Genomic DNA, 27,132 nt, shown 5'->3' with positions numbered 1-27,132 from the left:
TTCGTTGTGGAATTTTGTATTTCTGTATATTTTGATGCAAAATACCATCACATAGTCGCGTTCTATTTTACAAGTACTACGTTGTCATACTTCCAGAAACACTTTGTTCATACATCTCTGCTGCACAGGTCTGTCCATTACAAAACACAGCAAAACAAACTTTCACTGAGCACCAGACAGCAGAAAAAGTGAAAATACAGAAGTGATAAAGAGACATCCTGATGTCCCCAAAGCTAGAATAGATCCAGAGCAGGAAAGAGATATGAATCAAACCTAGAAACTGAACACAAATGTCCTCCAGCAGAACCTCACAGGACGGCTCTGATTGGCCGACGCTCCAATGCAGCAGAGTGACTCAGCAGGTTGGATGTGTTGCAGCCAGGAGGGATGCTTCCTCTCTCCCTCGCCACTCGTTACATTAGCCAATGAGCAGAGTTCAAAAGCACCCCTCCCACATGTTCATCCTCAGCAGCCTCATGTGTCTGACAGCCAATGTGACAGGATGAGGCTGTTAATGCTGAAATTTATTAACAATGAGATCTTTAAAGTTGATGATTGTCATTGAAAATTGCATCTAAACTGTTTCCCTTCATAAGACACACCTATCCAGACATGCTGAGACCTTTAAAACTTCAAATAACAAGCGACACAGCAGGTTAATTCTATTAGGATGCAAAAAGACCTCGATGATTTTGACTGTTTTTCCTAACAAGGCCAGAACAGGCTTCTCTATCAGTCAGACATTTAACCTCAGTGGGTTTCTCTTCTCTCTCATCACTCCCTGAATCCCCCCTTTCCTCCTCTTCCTCCTCGGTGCTGCAGTGGCACAAACCTGATCCTGAGACAGAGCCACGCCCGTCCATCCCATCCCCTCATGCAGACAAACACAGAAACTACAGGTTCAGAGACAGCTCTGCACAGGCCTGATGGATTTAGGGCACAAATTTAGGAACGGCAGAGTCTGTCAGTTCAGCAGCAGCTGCAATCGAGACCTCCGAGTTTTTAGAATTGGATCAACATCCTGCACATAGAGAGTGACAGATTATACAGTGGTGGAAAAGAGTTTTCTAACACCCCATGCATTTGTGAAATATTGCATTAAGAATCACTCTTAGGTCTTCAAGTGCAATTTCTTTAAGTACAGTCACAGCCAAAATATTAAACAAATCCTAAAAAAACATTAAAAACTTAAAATTGATTGGTTCCATAAAAATGCATAATAAATTTTAAGTATTGGGTCATTTTGGTGGGGAACATGGCAGCCAGGATTAGAGCTCTACTGCCGCTAATGGCAGAACTACTAAATATTAATTTGATGATGTGATGATTTGTTTATTTTCTGTTCAGTTTTGAACATATTCTCTGTTATTTGTTGACTTTGATACCGACAATGTTGAGAACATTTTTCCACCACTGTAAGTCAAACCACAGCAGCTTACAGGGAGCACTGGTGGTCCAGTGATATGACTTTTTCCAGAAGGTCTATGGCATCAGCTGCTTTCAATATTGCTCTTATACAAAAGGTGGGTAGTGAAATTTAAATCACTATCATTACATCATATTACATAAAATCGTATTATGTTAGACAACATTCAAAATCTCCACAAAATAACCCTTAAGGTCACATTCAGCTCCATGCAGACAGGAGGCAAAGGATATACATATTGCAAACAGTAATCAGCAACACTGGATTCACTTTCTAACTCCCATTCTCTCCCATTTTTGTAGAGATAAAAAAGAAGCTTAAATAATACAAAATGTGGTATGAGTACAGATCAATTAATTATTGTTAGAAGTAGAGTAGAACCACATCATCTGCATACATGTTGATATATTGAGTCTGGAAATCTAAAGAGGTTAAGTTACATGATGTAAATGGTGCTGATTTCATAAACCCAATATTATACATCATGTCATATAAGGGAGAAGAGATCCTGCAGCCAGAAGCTCACTTTAATTTCACCTCCACTAAATAAATCAAAAACCAAAATAATGAGATTCATTTATAATTGAAAATGTATCCAATAAGGAACATGCAGCTCAAGTGATTATTATTTAAAGAGGTTTGGTGGAAACAAATCGTGGGAGGAATTATTCTGAGGTGAAATGAAAGCTGGACCTCCAGTTTTTAAAATCTGTATGCAGACAGTGAGCTCCAGCCAAAGACTGATATTCTTTCCAAATGTAAACAAAGGAAATAATAGTGATATTAAATTTTTATGAGATATAAAAGGCTAATCGGTTCATACTTGTGGAAATAAAACAAACTGAGCAGAATTCCTGGATAAATACTGAGAATTCAATATTTATCCAGTATCAGTAATTCAGTAAGCAACAGAATGATTCAAACTAGACACAAAAATAATAATAATGAAGCAACATGTGGCAGAAAGTAATATGATAATCAACCACAGAGACGCTATTCTCGTTCTGTGATTGTGAATGAATCCAGTGATCGAACCTCATTACAGAGCTGTTCAGAGACACACCAAGTTAAGAGAACAGTTCAAACATTTCACTTTCTTGCCAGTAGATACAGCTCTTGTGTTAGCAAAGCTGACCATAAACTATCATACATATCTCCACAATACCGTTCAAAAGTTTGGGGTCACTTAGAAATGTCCTTATTTTTGAAAGAAATGCAGTTTTGTTCAATGAAGATAGCATTAAATGAATCATAAATCCAGTCTAGACATTGTTAATGTGGTAAATGACTATTCTAGCTGGAAACAGCTGATTTTTAATGGAATATCTACATAGGGGTACAGAGGAACATTTCCAGCAATCATCGCTCCTGTGTTCTAATGTAACTTTGTGTGTTGAAAGGCTAATTGATGATTAGAATACCATTGTGCAGTTATGTTAGCACATGAATAAAAGTGTGAATTTTCATGGAAGACATGAAATTGTCTGGGTGACCCCAAACTTTTGAACGGTAGTGTAATTGTTCCTTTGATGTGTCTGCAGTTCACATTTGACAGATTTCTGGAAATAAACATATGGAGACACACAAACAGGAGGCACACAGCTCTGAATATAATAACCTCATTAAACTCAGAAAGTTTACTCCACAACCAAAAACACCTGGTCAACAGTTGAAGCTGTTATTCTTCCAAAAACCCAGATACTAATTAGCTTTTAAGGACGTGGCTATGAGCATGTCTCACCGGGTTAGAAGCACACTGTTGTTGAAAATATTTCCACTCTGTTGTTGCATTATTTCCCAGCATGTCCACATATTTTTGGCCATATTTTGTACTTGAGCGAGAAATGTGTCCATCTGCATTTTGAAGAAATCTGTAAAAGGCATTCAAAGCCAATCTAAATATGAAATATTTGTTTGTTGATCTTAAAAACAACATAAAAATATCATGTTTCTACATTACAGACTACAGATCTAACTAGAAAAGCACTCAGAGAGCAGTATTCCACCAAGGCTGCTCATTCTCCATATGGCATTGTCAGAAATGCAGCATTTTTTTTTTTTTTTAAGATATGCAGCGTTTGTTTATGACCTAAATACAGTTGCAGGAAAAAGTATGTGAACCCTTTGGGATTACTTGGATTTCTGCATAAATTGGTCATAAAATGTGTTCTAGCCTCAACCTGATTAAGATGCTGTGGCATCTTAATCGCACAATTCACACCAGACATCCCAAGAACACTGCTGAACTGAAACAGTTTTGTAAAGAGGAATGATCCAAAATTCCTCCGGACCGTTGTGCATGTCTGATCTGCAACTACAGGAAACGTTTGGTTGAGATTATTGCTTCCAAAGGAGGGTCAACCAGTTATTAAATCCAAAAGTTCCCATACTATTTCCACCCTGCACTGCGAATGTTTACATGGTGTGTTCAATAAAAACATAAAAACAGAATTTTGCGTGCGGTATTAGTTTAAACAGACTGTTTGTCTATTGCTGTGACTTGAACACATTTTATGACCAATTTATGCAGAAATCCAAGTAATCCCAAAGGGTTCACATACTTTTTCTTGTAACTGTATATAGTGGGCGATGGGAATTGATGGAACAATTTAATCAATTATTCCTTGTATAGAATCCAATGAATAAGTCCTGATAAGTCCGCAGTGGTCGATTTGTAGTAGGATCGTAATCATGTGATCGTCAGCAGGCAGCTGACGTAGTGTTCACTTGTTGTCATAGTTACAGTGACACCGTGCTGCTATCTCACAATGATACAGAAATCTTTAACAAATCCATGGATTCAGACTATAAGCTGCATCACTGCCAAAATCTAATCACTTGGTCCTTGTGTCATTTCTGACTTCCAGATGTTGGTTTGACAGACGGACAAACCAACGCCTATCGTCACATAACTCTGCCCTGTTCCTTGACAGAGTGATTAGTATTTGCCAAGTACTAATCAGGCAACACAAATGGAGCGGTGTACCTTGTGAGGGATTTGTCCTGTGCATTTTGGAGCAGTACGTACAAAGCAGCACATCTTTGGCGTCTTCCTTCTGTTTCCTGTGTGTCGTCATTCCCTGTAGCTCCATTGGAGACGTGATCACATGTAAGTACTGTATAAAAAACTCTTATTTGTGTTCTACAAATGTTTTACATTCACAGTCATTCCTTTATATATGAGCAGTGATGATGAGAAACTACAGTCAAATGCACATTGCTTTTTTTTTTTTCTTTTTTAGCTAAAATGTGTTTATAGTGTTTTTGCAGTTGTGAATCTAAGCCAAAGAGGGAGAGCCATAAGGAAGCATAGAAAAGGTTGGTTTAATGCATATTGCCAAAGCCGCTCCTTGTGTTTTCTGGTGAATTCGTGTCCTCCGTCCACATGTGCAGCCCATTCGTGGTAGCGGCTCCACTTCATGGCCATGTGGAGCGTGTTTTCAGATAAAACTCTGATAGTTCTGCAACCACAATGTCTTTACAAACAGCTTAAAGAACCATCAGACGATGGAGTGTTCAGGTCCGTTTCTCACTCTTTGCTAGGTTTGCACCAGCGGCTGCTCTGAAATGTCCTCGGGTGTCTTCTCTCCTTCGCGAGATTTTTTCCTCTTCTTGTGACCTGAAGGAAAAGAGACAGTTACATGAAAATTTAACCGTTTTTCCATCCGGGCCTCATTCTTGTTACTAATCATAGATCATGACAACTGAACAACTTGTGCTGTGGAGAAACAGCCTCATGCATGCAGTTACCCACAATATATGAGTCATTCCAGAACTGGAGGATATTTTATGTCCCATAATTCATCCATCCATCCATTATCTATACACCACTTAATCCTCATGATGGTCGTGGGGGGCTGGAGTCTATCCCAGCTGACTCAGGTGAAGGCAGGGGACACTCTAGACAGGTCACCAGTCTGTCGCAGGGCTACATACAAAGACAAACAATCACTCACACATTCACACCTACGGGCAATTTAGAATAATCAATTAACCTCAGCATATTTTTGGACTGTGGGAGGAAGCCAGAGTACCTGGAGAAAACCCACGCATGCACAGGGAGAACATGCAAACTCCATGCAGAAAGATCCCGGGAAAGCCGGGATGTGAACCAGGGATCTTCTCGCTGCAAGGCGAAAGTGCTAACCACTACACCACTGTGCAGGTGAGAAAACAAAGCAGATAAACCCGCTGATAAACTCATCTGAGCCACTTTTAGTTGTCAGCTTTACAGAGCGACCTGCAGGCTTTATTTCACTCTCAGTCTGTTCAAACTGCCCTGCCTTGTGTGTTGAAGAGGTTAAGGTATTTTAGTCCAAACAATTATACAAATTGTGTCTTTTTTTCTTCTACTGTTCTCTTACTATTCTCCGAAAAAGATGAATTCAGAGACCTAAGAAATTTGCATAGAAATCAATTTTCTTATTGTGGAAAGCAGAATCATATATTAATTTTACCATTATGTGTGGGTTTGAGATGCGTAAATATAGAAAAGAGTTTTTGTTTTTCCTTCTCAGCTGAAGAGGCTCCACAGCGCACTCAGTTACACAAACCCAACACACACTCTTGTGTTACTCATCTCTCAACTGTTTTTCATTCCAGAGTGGAATTAACCCTTTAAGACCTTTCATTGTGCAAGTCTGCCAGGACATATTCTTGTCTCGTTTATATATATATTTGGTATATGCATTTTATTGTGTATTTTTACAAATCCATCACTGCAACGAAAAAGCGCTCTGAGACCTGGTGAATGTGTGAAATGATAGTGTAACTCTCCAGATTTTATATGCAAAAAGAATGATCAATCTATCTCATCTGGTTTCAAATCTACTGCCAATCAAAAATGAATATGCAAATCAGTGCTACGCTGGACTCTATAGGGTTAATACAATTTAGTGGCAAAGAGGAAAATCCATTTAGGACTGCTGATATAAAACTACGGTTGTTTGTGTGAAGTTTCATTTTTAGCAAAATCCTCGGCAGTTTATGTTCGGAGTGGCTCTTTAAGAAACTGCAGGAGAATGCAAAGTAGTTCTAAACACTAATGTATGTTTAAGTAGGAAGCTGAGTGTGTAGAATGTGTGTAGTATGTGTGTGTACAGTGTGTGTGTAGTATGTGTGTGGGTGTAGTGTGTGCATGCGGTTGAGTTTGCATGTGAATCAAATCCAACAAGGAGGAGACAGAAGCATAGAAAAGGTTGGTGAATAGGTGGCTCTGTGTGTGTGTGTGCGTGTGTGTGTGTGTGTGTGTGTGTGTGTGCGTGCGTGTGTGTGTGAGACTAACTGAGTTTGAGCAGCAGTTTCTTGCCCAGTGTGTCCTCTGAACCACTCAGCGACAGGCTGCTGATGAAAGGAGACGTGTCCGTTTCTATGGGAACGGAGGCCATGTCTGAGAGAGAGAGAGAGAGAGATGTGATGCTGTTAGTGATGAACAGATCTGGTCTCTGCTGGAAGAGGAGCTAAAGTCCTATAGCATGACTTCAAGATTCAAGACCTTTATTTATCACAAACACAATTATACACAGTTTGATATGCAGTAACATGGACTGAGCACCTGTTCCAGACCCAAACAATAAGAGTAATAAGAATAAAGAATAAAGAAAAAAACTAAATATATATACACTGCCGTTCAAAAGTGTGGGGTCACCCAGACAATTTCTTGTTTTCCATGAAAATTAGCTCTACATTAGTTAAAGTTGCTCTATATTAGTTAAATTTATTGTTATCTTCATTGAAAAAAACGGCTTTTCTTTCAAAAATAAGGACATTTCTAAAGTTGCTCTATAATAGTGAAAGTTTCTCTAAATGAGTTAAAGTTGACCTACGAACATGAAAAGCATTTTCTTAAAAACCACCCTACAATAAGGCAATAATTATTTGATTGTATTTTTCATGAAATATTCTTTGACTCTGACATGGAGACCGCTTCCTCTCCCAGTCTTTGTCACCAGTGGGATTTCAGATCACAGTTTTGAACATAAATGGAGTGAAACTGACCAGCGTGGGCCTCCGTCTCAGATCTGTCCTCTCTGATGTAGGGAATCTCATCCATCCGGAGAAACACTGAATCACTGGGACTCTTTTGGCCGTCCGACTTACTGCCTGCAGACACAGAAACACATCAAAACAGTTCATTTACTACATCTGAGGTGAAATGTTTTATTAATTAGCTGATAAACTTGTTGTAACTTTGGACTCTTTGACTTTAAGCACTCTCTAGTAGCCTTTAGATCTTTTCTTTTTTCCCAAATGAAGGAACCCAATAACTTGTGGTTCAACCCTAAAACTAAAGCCTTTGGACATGAGCCAGCATGCCGTAAGTAATTTGTCAGATAAACAAAGCTTTCAGACATCTCTATCATCCCATCATGTCATTGATATTCCATCAGTACTCTCTCTGTCGGTCTTTTTATGTCTCCTCCGACTGTTCCTCTTTTGGCTAGCTGAGGTAATTGAACTCCATTCATCCTAAAAATTATACCTCAATGGATTTTTTAAATTAAAGAAGCAGCTTTGTTTGTTGGGAACAGATAGTCTGTTGGGTCATTCCAGAATTGGAGGACATTTGAGCTGCAAAAATTTGAAAAATAAACCTTCTATTTTACAGTTTTCTGCTCCCTATTCATCAATAATAGGTAATAAATTATCAAAGGCTTGATTGGCTCAGCTTACACATCAATGGTACCATTTTTATTCCATGTTTTATTTGTTGTTTGCTAACCCTACTCTAATCACAGTAACAGGGTTGTTAATCCATGCTAATGTTAGCTTTTTCTCAGGAGTAGAAACTAGATATTTAGCTGTTACTGCTGACCAAGAGGACAAACTGACTGATGGAAAACAGTCAAAAGAATTAGTCTGATCCTGGTAATATGAGGTAGAGTGAGACATTCAATCAAAGCTGACAATGTGATGAAAACATGAAAAATAGAAGAGAGGACATAGCTTTGCTCTACACATTGTTTTGGACAACTGTTTGATGATGTAAATAACAATAACAGGACACAAAATGACAAAAATTAGACAAAAAAGGACAGAAAATGAGAAAAACAAGACACAAAAGACAAAAATGTCATCAACAGGTTTGCATGCATGTTGTGGGACACACGTTCCATCCATAATTATTATTATTTAAAATATTATGTTCATTAAAAAAATGTTCCCACAATTACAAGAGGCATCAATGAAAAAATAATACCAAAAAAAGATTTAAATTTCATTTTAACTGTTTTATTTGAGATTCAATTTGGTCATCAGGGGGGTGGGACAAGAGAAAAATGACATTTTAGGAGGAACTCCAGACTTATTGGTATTTTAAAAAAACATTTTCAAACATTCTTTTCTTCTATTTTTTTTAAAAATTTGGTCTCAGGACAAGTAAATTTACACAACAAATGCATGTTTTGGTATTTTGTACGTGGATTATTTGAAATTTGATGGGTGGGGCGTAAAATGTCCTCCACTTCTGGAAGGACCCTGTTACTGACGTCAGTCTGAACTGTAAACTGATTCCTCCACTCGTCGTTCAGACTCTCTGTAGCTGAGGATACTTACGGACAATGCGGTTCTTCTCGTTCAGCAGAGAGGTGCTGTGCGGGACGCTGGACTGCTGTCCTCGGGTTCGGGCCGAGCTGGGCCGGCTGGGCTCCCTGGGTGGGGGCATGAGGGTGGTGGTGGTGGTGTGGTGTGGGGGCATCAGTGTGGCCGGAGGCTCTGGGGTCGGACTGTTTCCTTCTGTCAGACGAGTGTCGGCATCAGGAGTCTGAGGAGAGCTGTCCATCCGGGTGGCTGTCACTGCGTTCTGGTAGTGGCTGCGGGTGATCTGACACACAGGAGCAGAGCATTGAAGAGCAAATCAAAGCTATTTTTGGAGGATTTCTCTCAAACAAGACTTACTGTGCAGCTGTCGGTCACATGTACTGATCAGGTGTAATAGTATGACCACCTGCCTCACATTGTGTTATGCTGCTAAAACTCCTCTGACCCAGTGGGGCATGGACTCAGAACCTCTGAGGATGTCCTGTGGATTCTGTGGGTCCTGTGAGTTGCAGGGAGGGACCTGGATAAAGCTGATCCTGGCACATCCCACAGATGCTCAGTAAGATTAGGATCTGAGGAGTGTGGAACCCGGATGAACACCTTAGCCCTGGGCCACTCCTGAGCAGTTTTTGTGGTGTGTCGGGGTGCATTGTCCTGCTGACGGTGGAAACTGGCATCAAGAGCTGCTGTTGCCATGGGGGTTGCTTGACCTGCAGTGCAGTGCTACTTGGTAACTCTAAACTGTCTGTAGGTGTGAATGTGAGTGTGATTGTTTGTCTCTATATGTAGCCCTGTGGTAGACTGGTGACCTGTCCAGGTGTTTCCTGCCTTCACCCTGAGTCAGCTGGGATAAACTCCAGCCCCCCATGACCCTAATGAGGATTAATCAGTGTACACACTTCCGTTCAGAGTTTGGGGTCACCCAGAGAATTTCATGTTTTCCATGAAAACTCACACTTTTATTCATGTGTTAACATAATTGCACAAGGGTTTTCTAATCATCAATTAGCCTTTCAACACCATTAGCTAACACAATGTAGCATTAGAACACAGGAGTGATGGTTGCTGGAAATGTTCCTCTGTACCTCTATGTAGATATTGCATTAAAAATCAGCCGTTAGCAGCTAGAATAGTCATTTACCACATTAACAATGTCTAGACTGGATTTCTGATTCATTTAATGTTATCTTCATTGAAAAAAAACTGCTTTTATTTAAAAAATGAGGACATTTCTAAGTGACCCTAAACTTTTGAATGGCAGTGTTGATGATGGATGGATGGAAATTTTGTCCTTTGTCCTACAACACATGATGCAAGGACAGAGCCTAAAGAAAAGTTTCCAGCCAGGCTGGAAGTTCTGTAAAGAACATTCAGGTCATGTTCTGCTCTCATTGTGGTCTGCTTTATTTTTGTCTTGCTTGCAGTGAGGCAAAAATAGAGGAGCATGTAAAAGGTACAGTCAGCAGTACATACCCAAAGTGCCTTTTATCAACTACAGTCAAGGGTCAGATGACAAGCCAGTTTCATCAACTGCTTTTGTGTTTTTTGTAGGATGAAGTTTTATATTAAAATTACAGTTGTTCTGAGCTAACACCAGTCTTAGACTGAATGTTTGTTTTCTAACCGCTGTCATGCAAGTGTCCTCATAAGAAAGCACATGTTGTGGACAGATGCTCTACAAAAAAAGCCATACCTTCTCGCTGAGAAGTTAACAGCTCACCTCCACCAGGACCATCAGCTCATCATATGGATTATTGATCTTCTCACCAATCGGCCACAGAAGGTGCTTGTTAACAACTTTTACTCAGATGTCCTCCACACTTCTGCTGTGTCTTATCATCTCTGCTCTACATCCTCTACACCAATGACTCAGTCTAACTGTCATCTGGTGAAGTTTTCTGACAACACAGTCTTGCTTGAAGTGAGCATAACCAAGACAAAGGAGCTCATTGTGACATGGTCTAGTAAGCAGAGACAACTGGCAGAGGATGTCACCACCATCATCCAGGGTGAGCTGGTAGAAGAGTACAGGTACCTGGGTACAATCTTTGACAGCTTCCTGAAGTTTTCCTCCAATACTGAGTAAATCCTTAGGAAATGTCTCCAGTGCCAGTATCTACCGAGGAAGCTGAGACCATTTGGGGTTAACAAGGACATTCTCATCACTTTCCACCACTCCTTCATTGAGAGTGTGCTCACATTCTCATTTACCTGCTGGCTTAATTCCATCAACCAGCAAAATGAGACACGCCTAAACACCCTCACAAAGTCCTGCTCCAGAATTATTGGACATCCTGTTAGAGCTCTATCTGTCCTCTGTGAACAGCAGACAACCAAAGCTGCCTTCAGGATCCTTCAAGACCCCTTAAACATCTCACATCACGTGTTTGAATGGCTTCCTTCAGGTCACAGACTTGTTTGCATGTTTGGATGCATGTTCGTTTCCGTTCTGTGTGCTGCTCTTTGTGCTTCTTAATTGCCCCTCGGGGATAAATAAAGTGTTTTGAATTGAAATGAATTGAACTGAAAAGTGTGTTAGAACATACGGTATGACTGCATGACGTTGTCTTTCAGTACCTTGATGATCTGCAGGTGTGTGAGCTGTCTGACAGAGTAGTCCGGCAGGTAGACGTTCCCCCCTCCGTTCAGTTGGCTCATGCTTCCTCCATACAGCATGGACTCAGAGCGGTCCAAACCACTGCTGCGAGACGGGGATCTGTGGACTGAGGCAGAGACAGGCATGTTCACAAGAACAGACAAGAACCAGTAATGTCAATCAAGTCCTGGATGGGATGCCACTTCATTTAGCCCTGTTTAATCTAGATGTTGCAGCTGAAAGCTTTCATTCATTTCAGTCTCTTCACTTGATGGATGCTGCTTTCATTAGGCTGCTACAGCTGTGCTCATAAGTTGTACATGTTGGATATGACCTCAGATCCTTCAAATAGTTTAATGTGTTCAGAGGAATTTGCTGTGACTGAAGATTTGCTAATTCACAAATTGCTCTCTGTGTTCACAAGATTTTACTCACAAACAGTGATTTGACTGGAAAAGTTGCAGATTTTTCTAGTTTTTGTCCCTGTTGTGTATCTATTTACAATTAATTTAAAAGCACTTTATACTTCTCTAGTGATTTGTCTAAATGCTCAAGTTTTTCCTCTATATTTATGTTTAGTTTTAGGGCCACTGTAAGCTTAAAAATATGGATATTTTGCGACATTATGTCCATTCAAAGGCTAAATTAAGATTATATTTTACGTTTAGGGTGAAGATAAAAATCAAGAGCAGTTTAATGTACCATATTCAGGTTAAAGCAACAGTTAGATATGTAGTTTGACATGAAGTGGAGAGGAGGAAGGTTTGGTTTTAGACACTAGGCAGCAATGTCGTAAGACTATAAATAACAGGTGTATTTATGCTTGTGTAATTGTACCTGTTGGCATGATAGCAGGAACCCCAAAGTAAGAAAAAGCTCCATTCTCAAACTTCAGTGCCTCCTTACCAAACTCCACCTCAACTCGACCCTGAAAAACACAGCATGACCAGCCACTGAGCAACACGTGTTATTGCAACTTCTTCGACGTTGAGATCATGGCTACAGCTAAATATTGTCCAAATTAAAGTTCTTTCAGGTACCTGCAGCACCAGGATGAAGTAGTCCACTGGTTTGTTACGTTGGAACAGGAAGTGTTGCGCCGCTCGCTTGTTCCTCTCATCAAACTTGAGCTCCTGAACCACACTGGGGTGTTTGATGAGCCTCAGCAGGATCTTCTCTGAGATGTGAGCCAGTTTGAAGGGCTCCACCTCTGACGGTAAAACACACACTTTAATTCAAAGATGTTGTTGTGATGGTGTTAAAATCAAGAAGCTTGTGAAGGTACTTTAAGAACTAGGCAGCTGCTCTTTCAAACGTCTTTTAATTTTTAAGCTCATTGGTGAATAAAAGCATAATTTTCCATTTGGAGACATTTGGTGGTTGAGAGTGAAGGAATTATGGAATAACATCTAAAGAAAGACCTACATATGCTCTTATGGGTTTTTATGCAGAGTCAGCTGAACTAAAAAAACAAATGTAGTTTCATAAATGATAAAACGACATCTAAATCAGGGGTGTCAAACATATGGCTTGCAGGCCAAAACCTTCCCTCCAGAGGGTCCAATCTGGCCCGTGGGACAAATTTGTAAAGTGTAAAAGTTACAGAGAAGATAATTGCAAATTTTACATTTGGAAAACTATGAATTTAAAATAATTTCTAAACCATGACAAGTTGTTTTAATCATAAAGTAAAATACTTGATTGCTCATTGTTCTTTTGTCATTTTGTGTCTAATTTTTGTAATATTTTGTCCTGTTTTTGTTGTTTTTTGTCTGACTTGTGTCATTTGTCTCGTGTTTTTGTCGTTTTGTTTCTTCGTTTTGTCATGTTGTGTTTCCTTCTTTGTCTTGCTTGTTTTTTCGTCTAATTTTTGTCACTTTGTTTTTTGCTTTATTCTTTGTTTTTTGTCTCGTTTCGTGTCTTTCTCTGTCTCTCTTGTGTCGTTTGTCCATATTTTTTTTGTTGCTATGTCTCTCGTTTTTGTAATATATTATCTTGTTTTTGTTGTTTTTTTGGCTTTTTTTGTCTGACTTTTGTCATTTTGATCATAAAATAAAATACTATATTAATCAGCTTCAGATACCTGTGATTAAATGTTTTGTGTCTTTGTGGACACTGTGATCTGGAAGTTGAAATGTGTAAATGATAAAGTGAGGCATAATGTTGTTGAAATTGAACTTGGGTTTTTTGTTGTTCATAATATTTAGTAAAAAAGATAATTCCTTAAATGTGAACATTTTCAGAACGTCTTTTTTGCACTAAAGCAAAGGAAAAATTTGGAGTTGTGGTTATTTATAGGTTATTATGCTGTGATTTTACTGGTCCGTTCCACTGATCAAATTGGGCTGAATGTGGAACCTGAATTAAAATGAGTTTGACACCCCTAGTCTTAGGTTCCTACAGTGGAAGAGGCCTTTAAGAAGACTTTTCACTTCTCTTATGATTATCACAGTAAACCCAGGTTTTAACCATTACCTCAACTTGAACCAGAACCTAAAATCTAACTAACTGTGAAGATGTTTATTGCATAAAGTCCAGAAACATAAGGTGCTACCTGTGGAGAGGAAGCGGTGTGTCGCCAGGAGCAGCTGAGGGGAAATCTTTACTTTCATCTCATTCTCTGACAGTTTGAAGATGGAGAAGTCCTGCTGCTTTCGCTCGTGGTGAGAAACGCGTCGCTTCGTACGGTTATCAGCTGAGGAAAACAGCAACACACACAAAATGAGTGCGATTCAATAATACAGCTGATCAAATGTGTGTGTGTGTGTGTTTGCATTTCATACTGTAAAGGTCTGTCTCATCCAGGATCTCTGATTTGATGATCTCCTCGATGACGTCCTCCAGAGTGACGATGCCCATCACCTCGTAGAAAGGATCGCCTTCGCCCTCGTTGTTCACACGCTGCACGATGGCGAGGTGGGACTTCCCTGGAGGAAACGGTGAGCAGAGTGATGCAGTTAACAGCAGACACATGAGTAGGAAAAGTGCAGGTTTGTTGTTTGCATCATAAAGATACAGTTTAATTAACCAAGTGAAATGAGATCAAGTTCATTTATTGAAAATTATATAATTGCACTGCCCATCCAAAACAAAGTTGCACACTCTAATATTTCATTGGACCGTCTGTAGCTCTGAGAATGACACAGTCATCGTTTCAATGAGCTTCTGCAATGTCACAGCATTTATTTCTGTCCAGAGTGGCATTAACTCTCCACTAAGATCTTATATTGATGATGGGAGAGTCAGACCGTTGCACAAAATCTTCTCCAGAACATCCCAAAGATTCTCAGTGGGGCTGAGGTCTGGACTCTGTTGAGGACAATCCATGTGTGAAAATGACGTCTCATGCTCCCTGATCCACTCATTCACAATGTGAGCCCCATGAATCCTGGCATCATCATCTTGGAACATGTCCATGTCATCAGGGAAGAAAAACTCCATTGATGGAAAGACCTGGTCATTCAGTATATTCAGGTAGTCAGCTGACCTCATTCTTTGGGAACATAATGTTGCTGAATCTGACCAACCCCAGATCATAACCCTAAACCCCCACAGGCTGGTAGACACTAGACATGATGAGTGCATCACTTCATCCTCCTCTCTTCTTACCCTGATGCCCCCATCACTTTGGAACAGGATAAATCTGGACTCATCAGACCACATGACCTTCTTCCATTGCTCCAGAGAGAATTCTCATTCATCGTGTTTCAAGCAGTCTTAGCATTTATGTGTTTGTTGTGGATGTTCATGTAACAGAGACAGTGAAAATGCTTCTTATTGTGCAGCATAAATAGTTCAATACTGTTAACATGGCATAGATGTGTGATTGTGTTTCCTTTTACAGTTGGTTTGCCACCAATAATAGAAAATACTTGATCAGTAATAAAACAAGCTGAATTCTGTATTTGGATTTTACTGGAACATCGAAAGGCTGCACAGTGGTGTAGTGGTTAGCACTTTCGCCTTGCAGCAAGAAGGTCCCTGGTTCGTGTCCCGGCTTTCCCGGGATCTTTCTGCATGGAGTTTGCATGTTCTCCCTGTGCATGCGTGGGTTTTCTCCGGGTACTCCGGCTTCCTCCCACAGTCCAAAAACATGCTGAGGTTAATTGATCATTCTAAATTGCCCGTAGGTGTGAATGTGAGAGTGCTTGTTTGTCTTTGTATGTAGCCCTACGACAGACTGGTGACCTGTCTAGGGTGTCCCCTGCCTTCACCTGAGTCAGCTGGGATAGACTCCAGCCCCCCCCCGCGACCCTAGTGAGGATTAAGCGGTGTATAGATAATGGATGGATGGATGGATGGAACATCGAAGTGATTCATCACAGTCCTCAGTGTAGCAGCAACTTTAAATAAAACAGCAGGTGGTTGCTGTAAAAGCATTTAAATTTCTTTGTTTACCCTCTAATTCTCAATAAAACCCGAGTACACAATGGCTGGGTTTTGTCAGATAAGACAGCTAGATGTTAGATTTGAATAATGCTTCTTTCACTGGCATGTATTTACCGTGTGACTCACTGAGTGGGAGTGGAGCTTTGTGTTCAGATGTTCAGTAAGTGGAGTGGGTGGACCAGCAGGGAGGATTTAATACAAAAGAAAAACACAATCCATAACATGAATACACTCATATGCAGAGTCTGCAGCACTTCTGCTGTGTTTACTTTCAGGATGATGAGTGTGTGCTGCCAGGGCGAAAATCTTGGGGTGTTTCCAAACATAAATGGAATAATTAATAATCCATGCACTGCTGGCTGAAAAACCTGTTCAGAGGCAGATATTACTGAAGAGGAAAATAAAAGAAAACAGAGAAGTTTTTAGCTGGGCTGACAGACATGGGATTAAACAGGATTTAGGACTTATTCAATCCAAGATGGATCGATCTGGAAACAAAACAAAAGTAAGCAGAAGGTTGTGTGTGTGCGAGTTATCCCTAAAGCCAAAATGTGTCCTACAGTAACCTATGAGACGCTGCACTGCAGACAGCAGCAGATGTAAGCTGCGTCACTTATCCAGCCATTACATAATTCACACTGTCAGAAAATGTGTTTAGGCACATACTCAGATACACGAACAAATACACAATGTACACCAGAAGTGAGCAATATCATTTAAATGTCTAATGGTTCTAAAGTGCATCACCTCCCAGGGGGGCTGGAGTTTATCCCAGCTGACTTATGGTGAAGGCAGGAGACACACTGAACAGGTCACCAGTCTATCACAGGGATACATATACAGACAAATAATCACACTCACATTCACACCTATGGACAATTTAGAGATACCAGTTAACCTCAGCATGTTTATGGATAGTTGGAGGAAGCCGGAGAACCCGGAGAAAACCCACACATGCACAGGGAGAACATGCAAACTCCATGCAGAAAGATCCTGGGAAAGCCAGGATATGAACTAGGGATCTTCTAGCTGCAAGGCAACAGTGCAGCCCCCAAAAAGATATCTCTCTCCAATTTTAGGTCAGTGAGTGAGGATTTTATTGTGCTCTGCAAATTTCTGGTATTCTGGATGTATGAGGGAGGTGGGTTCAGTTCAGGCCAGCTTCAGTCGTTGCCGACTAAGCGGAAGAAGATCAGCTAGGTTTTATAGATGGTGGTAGACAGGCGTCTCTGCCGTCTCTTCAATTTCTCTAGATTTGCTGCTTTGTCACATTTGACTCCCTTGTGTAGTTTGGAGCGCCAAACTGCTCAGTCAGTGCAGGTGGACATCCATGATGAAGGCTCCATGTTGAAGTCTTTAAGGTCCCTCTTCAGAACGTCCCTCTACCTGAGACGAAGTCTGCCAACAGGCCTCATACCCTCTTTCAGAACACTGAAGGATCTGTTGAGGCAGGCAGGATTTAGGCATTCTGTGTACGTGCCCAGACCACTGGAGACGGTTGAATTTCAGTTGTGGTGACAAGGGATGGGAATTGGTGATATCAAATAGAGTCTCATTTGTCATTTTGTCTTTCCATGTCACACCAAGGACAGCTCTCAGATTCCTTGTGTGAAAGGCATTCAGTCGGTCTTCTTGAAGTCGGTATGTTGTCCATGCTGCAGATCCATACATCAGTACACTCACCACACATGCTTCATAGACTCTCACCTTAGTTTTTATAGTAAGATGTCTGTTTCTCCACACACGCTTCTCCAATTTACCAAACATGCTCGCAGCTCTGCCCAGTCTTACTGAGAGTTCTCTATCTCTCAGCAAGACTGGCCAGAGTGGGTGGGGGTTGTTTATTGAAAGGGCTAGTTAGTAGTCAACAAAAAGACCTGAAGTACTTGACACATAAACTTGAGGAACACTTTTAATTATAATAACTGTCTGAAGGGTTAAATTGCTGGAGTCAAACTGACCCCAAGGATAAAAGATGTTGGTAAATTTGAAGGTAATAGGAGGGTTATTGCAGCCTCATATCACCACAGTCCCACCTCCATGGTTCACTGGGTCTATGCTTTGACTATGGTAGTCAAAACGATGTTGCAGCTCTGATTAGTGGTACTACGGCTCATTCTATACTTTCTGTTTACTGCTGCAGCTGATTTGTAGCTGATCTTCCTCCTTTTCCATCATGAAGTCACTCAGTTAGATTCATCAGCTCCTCTGGAAATTCTTTTCTATGTGGAGCCATGATGTAGACATGCAGATAAGCTCAGCCCATTGATCCACTTATCTCATTATCACAACTTGACTTCCTTCACTTTCAATACAGCCGTTGTAGAGAATTTGTTGTTGATTGTTCATACAAGGAAATATTTTATTGGCAATTTTGAAGAAGTGACACAATTTTGAATCATTTAATATTGCACAACAATGTATTCACCTCTATACTTCACACATGCATTCACTGCACACACACATTCAGACACACACACTTCTGCAGAAACAGAGTGAATCCTTGTTTGTAGCTCCTGGCAGCAAACCAACTTCCTCCATGAGATTCTTTCTCTGCTTCTACACCCTCTGCCTGCCAAATACTACCTCGCAGCGCTGACACACAAACACTCACAGACTCACACAAATGCACAGGATTCTGGCAGCGCTGCATTCAGCTAAATAGGTCAGACAAACATGCAGAGCAGACTGAGAGCGCTATGTGCTGTATGTTTAAAACAGTTTGTCAGATTTCAGAAATACAACCACGTTTGGTATTTCACCATTAGCTAACACAATGTAGCATTAGAACACAGGAGTGATGGTTGCTGGAAATGCTCCTCTGTACCTCTATGTAGATATTCCATTAAAATCAGCCGTTTGCAGCTAGAACAGTCATTTACCACATTAACATTGTCTGGACTGGATTTATGATTAATTTAATGTTATCTTCATTGAAAAAAAATTTATTTTCTTTCAAAATGAGGACATTTCTAAGTGACTCCAAACTTTTGAACGGTAGTGTATGTCATCTTTTATTAATGGGGAGCCGTTTAAATGAATTTAAATAACTGGCTAAAGGAGTGAGTCCTAGTGGAATGCTGTGCACTTTGTTGAAAAAAGTGCTCTCTTAACATGAATTGAATTATATTTATTGAATTATACTGTCATTCTACTGTAAAATATCCAGCCCATAATGGTTAATTTACTCCCCCCACATCCTTTCCCCTCCTTCCCTCCAGGGAAGCAGAATATAAAATATTCAGTGTGCTATTTTTCCAGTTTGTCTCCCTACCATCTGTTCTGTGTATTTATGCTTTTTTCTTTATAGATTTCAGCTCTTTTTCTGCGTCATGGAAGTTTTGGACTGAAGCATCATTAACAGTTGATGTAAATGTTCCAGTTCCAGTTTAAGGTAAATCTCTGTTGATGAGCATCAGTTTACAAATTAATTGGTGGCTATGTTTTTTAATTTTTTGGGTTCACATTAGAGAGCCTGTAAGTGTAAAACTTTTTTCTCGATATCTCAAAATGTGAGAATTTTGGTGAACTTGATGTCTATTCAGCTGAGGATGGGGAGCTATAGGGATGCTGGAGATTCACTCAGCTCAGTCACAGTTTAAACTGTTTCTATAGGACACGTTGCTTGCAGGAAGCTAGTAATGAATAAATCAGTAGTGAGTAAACTTTAGTCAAGCTCCATGAAAATACACTACCATTCAAAAGTTTGGGGTCAGTTAGAAATGTCTTTTTCTTTGGAAAGAAAAATCTTTTTTTTCTATGATGATAACATTAAATGAATCAGAAATCCAGTCTAGACATTGTTATTGTGGTAAATGACTATTCTAGCTGGAAACGGCTGATTTTTAATGGAATATCTACATAGAGGTACAGAGGAACATTTCCAGCAACCATCACTCCTGTGTTCTAATGCTACATTGTGTTAGCTAATGGTGTTGAAAGGCTAATTGATGATTAGAAAACCCTTGTGCAGTTATGTTAGTACATGAATGAAAGTGTGAGTTTTCATGGAAAACATGAAATTACCTGGGTGACCCCAAACTTTTGAATGATAGTGTAAGTTAATGGTTGTGTCAAACAGAAGTCTCAACACTGACATTCATTTGGACACCTTAATTTTTAACGTATTGCTGTTTTCTGTTTCTCTTGTTTGACCACATACAGTCTATGGTTTGTGGTTTCTTGCAGAGTGAAACAGAGTCTCGTCAGGATCTGTGTTCAGCTTCCAGTCTGTCTACACGACGTCATGCCTGGCACTGAGGAGGTTCCCTGGACCAACATGCTGCTGCTGCCGTGGTTGTTCACAGCAGGGAAGGTGTTACTTGGTCGATTTTATTTTTGCCAGACACAGTGTTTAGCATTCAGGCCAAAGAATGGCTCTGTGGGCTCAGCAGGCCAGCAGCCTCCATGCTACAGCTCTACAGTGTCTTAAAATTCACTCACATCAGGGCATTTTGTAAGACCATAATGCATTTATTTTAAAAACAGGAAAGATTTGTGTTTTAGTGCAACGTGAGCTTGTGAACAGATAAACAACTCTGCACTGCATTTTAGGCTTTGGTGATATCCAGGTATTACTGTATGGTGGAGTATTTAGAAATAAAAATACTCCTTCCTCTGGTTTACCTTAATAGATGCCCTAGAGAGGTGGTGTATTGTATTGCACAGCACGTGTCACCAGAGGTCAGTATCTAATGCTGGAACCGACATCTTGGCTGAGAAAGATGGCAACTATGCCTCAGGACTAGCAAAAAAGAAAAATACCTCTGCCCCTGTTTGAGAGCATTTTGGTTTCAGCCAACGCAGACGAAGCCCATTCTGAACAATATGTGTTAATCAGCCACCCAAAACTGACCCACAACACCAACTGAAGGAATCCTAACCATAGCTGTGACATTAATATTTTTTATTTTGGACATGGTGGCTTAGTGGATAAGGCTTTGGGCTTAGGTTCAACCCCAGCACCACCAAACTGCCACTGCTGGGTCCCTGAGCAAGGCAGACGTTTTACAAATTCATGCCGTGTTCCTTGTCCCTGTTTTTAAGATTATTCCACTACCTGTTTTAAATCTATTACATGTGAATATTGAACTGAAGCAGGAATTTAAAAAGACTGTACTACAAAACAAATCACATTATCTGTCAAAAAACTGCATTGAGATATTTTCCCTCAATCACTAAGGCCTACTTTTAGTGATTATCTTACATCAGGTCAGATAAGAGAACAGATGATATCAGATTTATTTAGTTGTCAGGCTAATATTTTAATATTAAACATAAAGTTGTGCTAATTGTTTTTCTACAGCAAGACTTTGTGCTGGTTAAACACAGCGGCTTGGTGGTTAGTACTGTCGCCTTGCAGCTAGAATATCCCCGGTTCATGGAGTTTGCATGTTCTCCCTGTACATGTGTGGGTTTTCTCCAGGTTCCCCAACTTCCTCCCACAGTCAAAAACATGCTGAGGTTAATTGGTAGCTCTAAAATTGTCTGTAGGTGTGAATGTGAGTGTGATTGTTTGTCTCTATATATGGGTCATTCCAAAATTGGAGGACATTTTATGTCCCACCCATAAAATATCAAATATTCCATGTACAAAATACTGAAACATGCAGTTGTTGTGTAAATTTACTGGTCCTGAGACCAAATCTAAAAAAAACTAGGAGAAAAGAATGTTTGAAAATATTTTTAAAATACCAAATAAGTCTGGAGTTCCCCCCAAAAAATGAAAATGAAAATGAAATTTAAATCTCCCTTTTTTTCCTCCATTGATGTCTCTTGTAATTGTGGGAAATATTTTAAATAACTGTTATGCATGGAACATGTGTCCCACAACAACCCTGCTAGCAAAACCTTTTTAGCTGGTAGAAGAAGAAAAAAGGGACTCACATGAAACGCTGGAATTAACATCATCAAACATTTTTCCAAAACAATGGATAGAGCAAAGCTATGTCCTCTCTTCTATTTTTCATATTTTCATAACATTCTCAGCCTTCATTGAATGTCTCACTCTACCTCATATTATCAGGATCAGACTAATTCTTTTGACTGTTTTCCATCAGTCAGTTTTTTTAACATTAGCATGATTAGCAACCCTGTTACTGTGATTAGAGTAGGGTTAGCAAACAACAAGTAAAACATGGAATAAAAATGGTACCATTGATGTGTAAGCTGAGCCAATCAAGCCTTTGATAGTTTATTACCTATTATTGATGAATATGTAGCAGACACTCTGAACTGTAAAAGAGGAAGTTTAATTTTCAAACATTTTGAAGCCCAAATGTCCTCCAGTTCTGGAATGACCCTTATGTAGCCCTGTGATAAACTGGTGACCTGTCCAGGGTGTCTTCTGTCTTCACCCTAAGCCAGCTGGGATAGACTCCAGCCCCCCTCGACCCTAATGACGTTTAATTAGTGTATAGATGATGAGTGGATGGATGTTCTTGCCATTGCTGCTCTACACCTGACATCAGTTTCACACCTCCAGTCTGATGTCATCCATGAACTGAGATGCTTTAAATGGTGAATCTGCTTCAGTATTTCTGTACTTACTGCTGATATTAAATTGATTTTATGTGCATATGGTCATAAAGTGGTTTCTACGAGCTGTAGAGGATGAACACAGATATGATTGTTGTGTCACGTTGCCACAAAGAGATCTAGATGAGATTATCCACACAACCAGAGGATTATAAACAAGGTCTTTCCCTCTGTGTTGCTCTCTCTCTCTCTCTCTCTCTTCCTGCTCTTTTTCCTCTCTCTGTAGCAACACTTTCAGGCACTGCGGCAGAAAAATGCAGCCCTTCACTTTCAGTTCAGTGAGACTCCTGCAGCATCTGATGCTGACACAGAGGGCTCCAGGGGGAAAAAAACAAACAGCTATACAGGGTGTTGATATTAAAAATGTCAAACTGTGTTTTATCTTCGGCATGGAGCTTAGAGACACAAGACGGCAGAATATGTTTGGGTATTTTTTGCTACTGTGAAGGTGAAATCAGTCTGGCTCCTGACTTCCAGTAGCATAAAACTCTTGGATGTGTTTCTAAAATTTGAACTGCTGTGCAATGCTTTCAAATGTGACTGTGATGAATAATCATTTGTGATTTTTTTTTAAGCTAATAACTAACTGTCTTTCACTATTTTAGTCTGAGTGGCATATTCGTCAATTTAAAAAAAAAAGTTTTATTAGTAATCTGCAGTTGGTGGCACAAGATGGCGTGCAATGTGTTGCTGGAATAGTTGGCTACTTAACGGTTTATTCAGTGTTGTTTATGTAATTGGGGGCTAAATGTTGTTGGCTTGGATGGCTGATTAAACATTTCACCAGAGTATGCAGTAAATTACAGTCTTTGCATGGAAAGAAGAGTGAAAGTTGAGCTTCTGGTGATGGAAGTCATTGTAGCATGTATGATAAGTGCCCTTTTTCCTTTTAGCAAATTCATTTGTTATTGTTGGCTGATGGTGGTGCGTTTGATGGCTGTGCTTTTATAGCACCTAATGTGTTTGATGCATTTTGAGGTTTGGATGGAGGATGAAAGTGTTTCTCTCTTTAGCCACAGCAGCCTTCTTTTGAGGGAGAATCACAACCTGAACTTGACTGTCTGTATTCTTCTGTTTTATTTCTGTAAATGATACAAACAGGAGACAAATAAGCTGCGAACACACACTACTGTTCAAAAGTTTGGGGTCATTTAGACAATTTCATGTTTTCCATGAAAGCTCACACTTTTATTCATGTGCTAACATAACTGCACAAGGGTTTTCTAATCATCAATTAACCTTTCAACACCATTAGCTAACACAATGTAGCATTAGAACACAGGAGTGATGGTTGCTGGAAATGGGCAACCATCACTGCTTTTCTTTCAAAAAATAAGAACATTTCTAAGTGACCCCAAACTTTTGAACAGTAGTGTATACGGACAGAATAAGCAATAAAGACATTTCAGAATTGCCAAACACAAGTTATACACTATTGAACAAAATGAGGAAACGGCAAGCAACATTTTTTGGACGCATCATAACGAAAGAGACGCTAGAATATATCGTCACAAGTGGAAAAATAAATGTGAAGAGATGCCGAGGCAGAGAGAGAATGAAAATGATGGACAGACTGGCATCATGGCTCCACATGGAACAGTCAAAAAGCAAAACATCGGAATAGATGGAGAGAAATGATCGCCTACGCTGAATAGCATCACTGATTGATTGAAGTACAGAGATCAAACCGGTTGGCAGGTTTAGAAAATCTTACCAGCCTTGGATTAGTAAAATGTTTTAAAAGTAATGTCACTGCTACATAAAACATGTTAAAAACAATGTTTAAAATACTGTATGACTATCTACAGCAGTGAGCAGAAATGTAAATAAAAGAGCTGTCAGATGTCTCCTGGTCAAGGTGTCCTGCTCTGCTCCCTCCTCCCTCACTTCCTGTCCTCACTACAAACAGAGAAAACCAGAAAGTGCTGACAGTGCAGGTCCCTGAGCTTGTAGGAAGGCAGTGATAAACAGCGAGGTCTGTGATTGGCCACTTCACACCCCACCCATTTAAAGCTTTACAATAAAGCAGTTAGGCCAGCTGACCATGCAGGAGGGAACTCTGGTCTGCTGCAGCAGCACTGCAGACTGGGTTTAACCTGTTATTGGTGCAGACTGCATGACTCCTCTCAGCTCCAAAGATACGCATCGCCTAAAGTATTACATCACTTCAATATTAAATACAGAGGAGCCCCAGTGGAGCAGGAGGAGGTTTAAGTACTGTTCTGAAACACAGCTCAGCTGTCTGTTTGGATGTATTCGGCCAGTGCAGAGACTGAAACCAGCAGCTTTTACAGCACAGTTCATCCTTTTCAACAAATTGTCTGGGTGACCCCAAGCTTTTGAACAGTAGTGTATATACATTTGTCAGGTGTCCGAATGTAAAGGCCACTCTGCATCCTGCACTGTCACCTGGAATCACCCCAGACTTACAAGTTGCCATAGTAACTAGCCACACATTAGATGTGTTTCACCACTAACTCAGAGAGAAGTCCAATCTAAATTCCCTGCTGCAAAATACTGGATCACATTCAGAACTGTAGCTGATAAAAGCATTAGACAGAAGTATGAAATACTATAAACTGCAGAGAAAAGTTTCACTGGAGCCTAACATGGAAGCATGAATCAGTATATGGAAAGGTTTAGGTACGTTTAAGACATTAATCCCTGTTGCAGAGGTTCTCCACCAACATCTTAATTTGTGTGAATGACCTTGGGTTGGTTCTGCTGTCTGTAGTCATAATTCAGGTATTTACTAAATATATTAGAGAACAAAATAAGTTCGATGATTGCATATAAACATGATCTAATATCCTGAACTGCACTTCTTCTCACCCCAGATTTGTGGCCCCTCCTCACCTTTCTTGAACTCCTCCAGCATGGCGTCCAGCTTGGTGTCGTTGAAGACGCAGTGCAGCGGGTGTTTGTAGAACTGGGTGATGGTCTTCAGCGGTGTGCAGTCGTCCGGGTCCACGAAAGCCAGGTCCTTGACGAACAGGATGTCCACGATGTTGGACCTCTCGTTCTCAAACACCGGTATCCTCGTGTATCCGCTCTGCATGATCTCAGACATGGTGTTGAAGTCCAGCACCACGTCCGAGGCCAGCATGAAGCAGTCGGTGAGCGGCGTCAGGACGTCCTCCACGGTTTTGGTTCGCAGCTCCAGCGCTCCCTGGATGATGTTGAGCTCCTCTTTGACCAGATCGTGGTACGGGTCGGTGACGCGCAGCATCTCCAGGAGCTTCTCTCTGGTGTAGAAGTTTGAGATCTCCTGGTTGAGGATGAGGTCCAGCAGCTTGCTGATGGGGTAGGAGATGGGGAAGGAGAGCACCATCAGCAGCCGCGTCACCCAGATGGTTTTGGAAGCGATGGCCAGACCGTGGCGCGACGCCACCGAGTGAGGAAGGATCTCCCCGATGAAGAAGATGCCGAAGGCGCAGATGACCGTAGAGAGCCAGGTCATGCCCAGGATCTGGCACATCCACACGGCCAGAGAGGCGTTGATGATCGCGTTCCCCAGCAGTAAAGTGCACAGGACGTAGTTTCCATGCCGACGCACGGACTCGATTTTCCGCGCGTAGTTCTGCTCCGTGTCGGTGCCGCTGTTCTGGAGAACCTGCAGCTCCACTGGGTCCAGGGCCAGCAGGCTCAGGTTGAGTCCGCTGAACAGAGCTGACAGCCCGAGCAGGAGGACTGACACCAACACCTGCAGCCAGAGCTCCGGCACCGCTGAGCGCTCAGTCACGGCCACCCAGAAATCCCTGGTCCGGTAATGTTCCCATTTGGATCCATCGAAGGCGCACATGGAGTAGTATTTGATCTTCTCCCCCCTCCGCAGGTCTTTGGCCAACAGTTCCACCAGCACCGAGTTCTGACTGGAAGCAGACTTGAAAGAGCCTAAAACCTCGATGTCGGACGTCCTGGCGTTCTTGTCCATGCACATATTCCGCTTCGGGTGAACTTGTCCCTCTCTGCCGGGAGTTGGCTCCTCGATGAAGGCGATCCAGGGCGCGGCATTATTGGCGCGTTTCCCCGCGGTGCGGTTGAGCCTCTGCGGGGAGGTGGAGTAGTAGACCCGCAACATGAAGCGGGTTCCCTCGGTGGCTTTCAGCACCCCGTCCTCCACGGACAGCTCCGCCCCGGTCTCCTCCGGCCGAAAGCCGAGCAGACCGAGCGCCGGAGCGGGAAGCAGCGAGACGAAGAGCAGCAGGCGGAGCGGAGAGAGCGGAGCCCGGGGAGACAGCGGGGCTCCGCTTCGGTACCGCGCGGCCGCATCCTCCGCAGCCATGATGCGGTGTGAGAGGCTCAGTCCAGGGAGCCCGGGTCACGTGGTGCTGCGTGGTTCCGCTCCATGTGGGGAAGGAGGGACCGTAGGACCCGTTAACGGCGCTGGTGAGGATTCTGCTTAACCGGCAGAGAGACGCGCCTCCAACACGCCGTGACGTAACTTTCTAATAATAGCCTCGAGCTGTGATGATCAGCGACACTGCTGAGAGTTTAGATTGTTTACTGCTCAGACTGAGTCGTTTCTTTAATCACAATACATCACTGTAAACGATCCCAGGTGTGTTTTTTTTTTGGTGGGGGGGGGGAGCACAAGACACATCAGCTGCATGTGCAAATATACACAATATATACAGGGTGCTAA

At 41.3% G+C, this 27,132-nt stretch overlaps 1 protein-coding gene and 1 long non-coding RNA gene across 2 annotated transcripts; one reads left to right on the top strand and one right to left on the bottom strand.

Moving 5' to 3' along the window:
• LOC111580396 (metal transporter CNNM1-like) lies at nucleotides 1-26,974 on the bottom strand. The gene is made up of 10 exons (XM_023288125.3): nucleotides 25,344-26,974; nucleotides 14,345-14,488; nucleotides 14,116-14,256; nucleotides 12,602-12,771; nucleotides 12,399-12,489; nucleotides 11,543-11,688; nucleotides 8,981-9,248; nucleotides 7,424-7,528; nucleotides 6,711-6,815; nucleotides 1-5,045 (listed from the first exon to the last, which is right to left on the bottom strand). Exons 1-10 carry the CDS (start codon nucleotides 26,770-26,772, stop codon nucleotides 4,966-4,968), a joined length of 2,679 nt encoding a protein of 892 aa, XP_023143893.1. The 5' UTR covers nucleotides 26,773-26,974; the 3' UTR covers nucleotides 1-4,965.
• LOC118471471 (uncharacterized) lies at nucleotides 14,364-27,042 on the top strand. The gene is made up of 3 exons (XR_008601305.1): nucleotides 14,364-14,500; nucleotides 19,261-19,344; nucleotides 20,139-27,042. It is a non-coding gene; the product is annotated as an uncharacterized LOC118471471 (long non-coding RNA).
• Nucleotides 27,043-27,132: the final 90 nt, after the last annotated feature.

The sequence above is a fragment of the Amphiprion ocellaris genome, chromosome 4 (assembly GCF_022539595.1).
Source record: "Amphiprion ocellaris isolate individual 3 ecotype Okinawa chromosome 4, ASM2253959v1, whole genome shotgun sequence".
Taxonomy (NCBI): Eukaryota; Metazoa; Chordata; class Actinopteri; family Pomacentridae; genus Amphiprion; species Amphiprion ocellaris.
This window is presented reverse-complemented; position numbering and strand designations above follow the sequence as displayed.